Source organism: Bidens hawaiensis, unplaced genomic scaffold (genome assembly GCF_021521415.1).
Source record: "Bidens hawaiensis isolate Kalapana, Puna unplaced genomic scaffold, B.hawaiensis_p1.1 tig00051769_1, whole genome shotgun sequence".
NCBI lineage: Eukaryota > Viridiplantae > Streptophyta > Magnoliopsida > Asterales > Asteraceae > Bidens > Bidens hawaiensis.
Window position 1 is genome coordinate 54,417 of NW_027499304.1, and position 7,400 is coordinate 61,816.

General features: G+C 32.5%; 1 protein-coding gene across 1 annotated transcript; it reads left to right on the plus strand.

Annotated features, from left to right (window-relative positions):
• The first annotated feature begins 2,868 nt into the window (after positions 1-2,868).
• On the plus strand, positions 2,869-4,150 carry LOC143599304 (ras-related protein RABE1c-like). The gene is made up of 5 exons (XM_077077290.1): positions 2,869-2,948; positions 3,050-3,147; positions 3,236-3,298; positions 3,379-3,471; positions 3,871-4,150. Exons 1-5 carry the CDS (start codon positions 2,900-2,902, stop codon positions 3,952-3,954), a joined length of 387 nt encoding a protein of 128 aa, XP_076933405.1. The 5' UTR covers positions 2,869-2,899; the 3' UTR covers positions 3,955-4,150.
• The last annotated feature ends 3,250 nt before the right edge of the window (positions 4,151-7,400 follow it).

Below are 7,400 nucleotides of genomic sequence, written 5' to 3' on the forward strand. Positions count from 1 at the left end.
TATTGAGTTTGTGATTGCATTAATATATTTTGTATATTGATGCGAACCTGATGAAAACCGAATGTCTCTGTAAACTCGACTAATTAAGGTGGATGTATTGAACCAGTTTAATTAGAATTAATGAATCTGAGACTTGGAGCCATAAGTCGGGTTTGATGGTGGTGGTTAGCATGATAGATTCATGAATTCCAGGCATCAAATGAGGATGAGCATATTATGAAAACGGTTGAGTCTTGATAGAGGGTATTTTTGGATCAACGTCATTTAAACTGTTATCTATCTATATAATCGGTGTAGTTAAATACTTTATTCTTAATTTTGACCAACATAGTATGAAAACCTTTAAAAATTCATATTTTTTCCCATTAAATAAGAAAATAACAATCATTGGAGGCCAACAACGTGGTTAAATGCCAAAGATCCTAACCTAGGTTGTTGAGATGAGACGCCTAAAAATTTCAACGAAAGTTATAAAAATATGGTTTTGGTTTCAAGTTTCATCCGTGACAAAAAAAAATTAAATAAATGTTAGGTGGTCCTGGATTGCGCAATGAGGTTTTTCTCACTTAGATTTCCTTCCGATGGTTTTCCGGGCAGTGGCGAAGTTTGAACGAAGATGTCAAGGGGGCCGGTCAGAAATACACATTAAAAAAATCCGTAAACGAAGGGGGCCAGAATCAAATTTTCGGTTGAAAACGGATAAATTTACACTACGCATAAAAAAATGTCAGATCAAAATGGGTAAATTTGCATTAGTGCACGATAACACCCCACAATTCCATACTCAGAAAGTAATGATAATTGGGTGACAAGTGACCCCTATCAATCAACTATCCAAACTCGAAAGTGACCAATTCACAAATGAGCTTTTAAAAAAAACAACAGAATTAATGGATTACATGTTATTTTCATTTTCTTAATTTAAAAGGCAGAAAACAGTAATCTACCAGGTCAGCAACTTTTAGCTAACTACTACTACTACATCGCTGGTTGATCTTTGACGGTTTGACAACCTTGATTCATTTCATTTCATTCATTCGTCCACTCCAGTCCTCAGCTTTCCCATTTTCACTAACCTGCGCCACTTAACTTTCCTGGTATTAACAATCTAATACTATTTTTAATGTCTGTAAGTGAGAAAACAAGGTATTAGGGATTTCGAAGGTGATTTTGGTACGGATCTAGGTTAATTTAGTGTTTTTAGTCGTGAATGATGAATCCAGTGGTAGCTCAATTTGTATGTTTATTACTGTGCGTCGTTGATTATGCGTCCGTCACTCTTCTGGCACCGGCAACACCGGTTAATGTGTCCGCCGTATGTCGTTAACACTAATTGTCAATGTCTGGAAGTGAGAAAACAAGCTATTAGGGATTTCAAATGTGGTTTTGTTACGGATTTAGGTTGATATAGGGCTGTAAACTAACTGAACAAAGCATTGTTCATGTTTGTTTGTTCAAGCTAACAATTTACGAACACCTAACCGAATGAACACGAACAATGTTTTATTTGATTTGGTTAACCTAGAACACGCTTAGTGTTTCTTTTTAACATAATACTCATACATTTTTGTTTTTAGTTAATATATTTGCTTAAATCTATATGATAAGATTAAAATGTCATTTAAAGAATATTAAAACCTTTAATGTATAACGAACAAAGATCAACAAACATAAATGGACATGAATGAACACATTATCGAATATTCCTAAACTCAACTGAACAGAAATGGCCTTTGTTCGTGTTTGTTCATTTAGTTAATCGAATGAAATTCCTTGTTCATGTTCGTTGAGTTATAAAACAAACACACATAAACGAACTTCCCGCTGTACAGTTCACCGAACGTGCTTTTAATCATGAATAATGAATCCAGCGTCTTGTTTAAATCTCTTAGTGATAAATCTATGGTTTATATTTTTAAAAAGGTATTTTTTTCGCATGATTGAATCAATTTAACTTTTTGAAATGTAATGCGAAGGTCCTTAGTTGCATGATTGTGTCCCTAAAGTTTATATAACTCTATACGGGATATTTCCGAAATGTTTTTAAAAGTAGATTTAACTTTTCAAAATAAAGTCCAAGGACTGGTGTGTAATTTCAAAGAAAGTTCATACTTCATAGTTCATAGTTTATTTTCAACAATTGGCCATATAATTACAAAAGTTATATTGTATGAGTAATAAATAATAATCCATTTTTTTTAAATGATTTACAGGTTTATGCATTGAAAATACACCCCGAACAATTTTCAGTCCTTTTGTTTTAAGATAATTTTATTTTACATGTTAGAGATAAAGACCAACTTAATCAACCCCCCGTTTTACAAGTAAATGGATCAAAATTGCCAGCTCTGTTGGATTATAGTGCCAACTCTGTCTGGTCGTTTACATTTATTTATGTTCGTTAGTTTTTGTTAATATATTCATCTAAGTTTTCAGGCCTGCTACAGTTTAATCTGGTTTAAATAACTCTATAGACCCAACACATTTTTGTTCACACTTAATTTCAGTTGGTTCTAGTTCAGTTACATTTGTTCATTTGTATTTGTTAACAATTCATTTATACTGTTAACAGATGAACATATACAATGCAAAAATATTCATTTTTTTACAAACGAACACTAGCAAGAAACCCTGTTCGTTTAACTGTTTGTGTTCGGTTAAAGTTAAACGAACGAACACGACCATGCTACATTCATGCTCATTTGCTTCGCTTACAAGCCTATCTATAGGTTCAACCTTAATTAGGGTTAGATCCATCCCAGACTTAAGATACAAAAGAAGCAGTCTATTCAGGAATATTGTTTTTATTTTATGTTTAAAAAGATATTCATAAAAATTGTTTTTAATTTATGTAATTTACACTTTTTTTTGGAAAACTTCAGCGTATTACAGAGGAGCCATGGGTATTTTGTTGGTGTATGATGTTACAGATGAGTCATCTTTCAATAGTAAGGTTTTTTTCCCTCCACTTTTAAAATATATATATTATTAATAACTTTTTTAAAAATATTTACAAGTCTTTTAACAGTTTCAATGATTAAAATTCCAGACATAAGAAACTGGATACGGAACATCGAACAACACGCTTCTAATAATGTTAACAAGATCTTGGTCGGAAACAAAGCCGATATGGATGAAAGCAAAAGGGTATTTTTAGTTTTTATTTAATATTTGTCGACGTCATTTATTCTTTTTGAATTGGAAAATTAGATGTGTGACTATCTTTTATTGATAGGCGGTACCTACTGCTAAGGGGCAGGCACTTGCAGATGAATATGGAATTAAATTCTTTGAAACCGTACGTAAATTGTCAATGATTTTATTTTTTCTTTTTAAGGTAACAAACAGTAAATAATATTGTGATAGCATCTTGTGTAGAGTGCAAAAACTAATCTGAACGTGGAAGAAGTTTTCATTTCAATCGCGAAGGATATCAAGCAGAGGCTTTCAGATACCGACACCAAGGCTGAGGTAAATACAAGTCCAATATATTATTAAACTTGTAAGTCGTGAGAACTTTGAAAACCACCAAAAAAAATTTTATATTTTAAAAACTTGGAATTTTAGAAGAAATAGACAAAAGTTACCGTTATTGAATGTTACATGTGTCATGCATTTTTACATACTTTGTTATATACGTAACATGCATTTTTGTCGATTTTTTTATAAAAAAAATCTCTTACAAAATGGCTTCCACTTCCTTGGTATTTATTTATTTATTTTAACGAAAATACTCCTAAAAGTGTATAGATGCTCTTCCAAATTAAAAAAAAAACGTTTTCTCAAAGTTCTCACAACTGGACGTTCTCAAAAGAACCTGGCCCTATGGATATGTATATGTAAGTTATATTTGGTTTGTATGATTTGCAGCCAGCAACAATTAAGATTAATCAAGCAGATGGGGCAGCTAGTAATGGTCAAGCTGCACAGAAATCTGCATGTTGCGGTTCTTAAAAGTTTAGTTTAGTTGTCACAACACCGTGATATTTGAGGTGTGGGAGTTTAATTTACAACTTATTTGCAAATTTTTAAGAAACAAAAAACAGATGACGTGTTAGTGTGTGAAACATAGGTTTTAAGTACTGGATTTATGCTTCTTTTGTATATCTTTACAGTCTTTTTGTTTCAATTCTAGAGTATGTTGCAACAAGTATGATTATGTTGTAGCTATTGTTAAAAGACAAGCTATCTGTTTTCATGAGAAACAATGTTAGTAAAAGAATATTTGGGTGAGTGAGTAATTTTGAAAGGAATTGAATTTTGAATTAATAGAAGTTGAGTTTGGAGTTCTTTATACATAGAAACTAGAATCTGAAAAAAAAAGGCGAAAATTGCGATGTGGTAAGGGTGGTTGATGATTGTGGCGGCATTGTCCACCATGACGGTGGTGGTGGCAAAAGCTGTGGCGGGGTAGATGGTGGAGGCGGTAGTGGTGTGCATAAAGTCGAAAAATTGACCTGAAAAGACCTAAACATTCAATGCAGGTTTCGTTTTGCATGAAAACGAAGCAGAACTTGTAGATTTCCATTTTTGGTTTTAAATATTATATAATTTATAAGAGTTTAATGAACCGTGTTATTCGGATAGTTAAGGCCTTTATTATCATTGATTTTACGTACGAAACATTATCATTCTATGTTTGTAGTTGAATGATAATGCTTATATTTTCCATTTTCCATGTGAATAATTAGGGTTTATTTATAGAATGATAATGCTTGTATTTGTAGTTGAACTTGTAGATTTCCATTTTTGGTTTTTACGTACAAAACATATTCAAGTATTCAACTACAAATACAAGCATTATCATCTATAAATAAACCCTAATATTCACATGCAAATACTAAAAACCCTGTTAGGCCTTCATTATAACCTTAAAGTACTTGTAGTGTCGAAGCTATGGATTCAAGGAACAAACGATGACAAAGTACTAATGATCATGCGAGAAACAACTTACCACGACTATTGTCGTTCTTAGAAGTTCAACATTCGTTCCTTACGCCTTGGAGTTTTAACCCGAATGATGTATCGGATCACACCCTCATTGCTCCAACATATATGCGCTTCCAACCTGTCTCGTTTTTTACTCATAAGGTTATAATTAGCTAATACATTCTTATGCATGTTTTTAGTATTTGTGAGAATCTAACTCTCATACCCCAATGAAGAGATCATGCAAAATTTTAAAATGGATTTTAGATCATTAATGCATGCAATTTTATATATGGTAATTACTCTAGTGTTTTATTATGTAGCCCAGAACTATGGAACCACCTCAAAATCGATCTTCGATGGTCAGAATGATGTAACCACCCTAGCTCACTGGGTGCGGTTTTGATGCCTCGTCAAAACCAATCTTTGATGGTCCAGAAAAAGAGAACCACCTTGACTCAAAACTAGGTGTGGTTTCAAAACCTCATCAAGACCGATCTTCGAGTAAACGAAAGGGGACAATTTGCAGTTTTGCACCAATGAGCTGTCAAAGTGTATAATCGGATAAATGATGGATAACGAGTAACGACCATGGTTTAGGAATAATAAGTATTTGTTTAGAACAAAGTAGTGTGTTTTGATTTTCTTCTTAATACATATCATAAATTGATTACAACTATACATGTTTCTAAATTTGTTTCTTTTTAAAGTTAACTTAGGTTATTATTTTTTTAACAGTAAGTTAAACATGTATAAAGCCTATACTTGAATGCTTGCAACTATTTAAAATTGTTATATTTGAAAAACTAACGTTATTTTCAGTCATATAAAGTTTAGTTCATCATTTATAGTATTAGCTAATTATAGTTTGACCAGGATGGGCCAACAAGACTCTCTAAATTTTGGAGAGTACGAGCTCGTTAAAACGAGCAAGTTTACGGGCTCGTTAAAAAGCTATCTAGAAGAGCCCATATAAGCCATGTAAAGCCCAAATCAATATAAGGGAAGCCCAAATCAATATAAGGGTGTAGGTAATACGAGCAAGTTTATGGGCTCATTAAAAAGCTTGTCCAATCCACTTGTTACCTAAACTTATCTCACATCAAGTAAAAATAATTACAAATTTGTTTGACATATACTCTACATTTCTAAAATTAAATTTGTCAAATGGCACCTTAAATTCATCTAAATTTGGTTTGGGAAACTCTTTAGAGAAATTGAAGTTTGATACAAAGAACTTAAATTTCAAACTTTTGGAATTAAAATTTGTCAAAATCTGGAATCCAGAAATGTGGGACTTCATATTACATTTGATTAAGAAAACATTGTAAAGGAAGTTGAATATTTTACTTTAAAATGTGGAACGGATATTGGATAATTTTATATAAATATTCAATTCCTTTTTTTTACCGCGCTTGTAACTACTATCTACTCCTAATAATTGTGTGCGTCTTATTGAGACGGGATGCTAATCGCCCATAAGGATTTTGATGCTCCATGGCTGACTCTCCCACAAACATCATTAAGGAGAAAACTCGCCACTGTCAAAAAACCTATTGAGTCAAGTTTCGAACCTAGCTTCAACCATTACCCAGAAAACTAATTGGCGTGTTTTAAACATGTTATATTTGGAATTGATAATCTAACTCCAACAAATTTGGCAAATTAAACATGTTTTATTTAATTTTCAAATTTAATATTACTGAATTCAAGTTAACTACAACAAAATAAACGTCCCTTAAAATCTTAAATGATCTAACGTTTATTGATAATCACTACACTACATGGTTATGAATACATCTTTTACCTTTTCAATTTTTCTACGGGTTAAGATTAACCACAAAACCGTCATTATGATTAATAAACATTAGCTAATACGATTTAACCTCAACTGTCATTGAAGGGGAAGTGAAAATTTGGGATGGAGACCGCAATGCCTCGTTCATATTCGATCTCTACCGGGTATTACTGCGGTGAGTCTTCGAGCGACGGGTTTTCCCCAATATAGGAGCTGGTGGGTTTGGCGTATGATGTCGCCTTTTGCCATTGAATTACCCCGGTAGCTAGGCTTTATTCATTAATCGTTAATTCGTTATAAAAAATATAACCTCAAATTAAGCAACTAACAAAGCCTATACTAACAACCTAGTGAATTGAATTGTGTGATTTTTCTTGTATAAGTATATTTGAAAGATTGTTACAAAAAGTGTGTGTGAAAGGTATAGAAATAGTCGAAAACGCGTGAGACCATAAATTCATAAGTGAGGAGGTAAATGTTTAGAATTTGTGTTTGGTCTTTGTTTAAAGATTCTAGAAAGTTCCTAAACATTAACGTCCACGAAAAGAGCCAAAATGCTTTGGGCAGTCCACGTCATTGCTCCAGGTTCCTAGAATACACTTATTTTTTTCTTTCTTTGCTTTGCCTTTTACATACATTTCGTCATTAGCTTTTATGGAAATTTATAATGAGA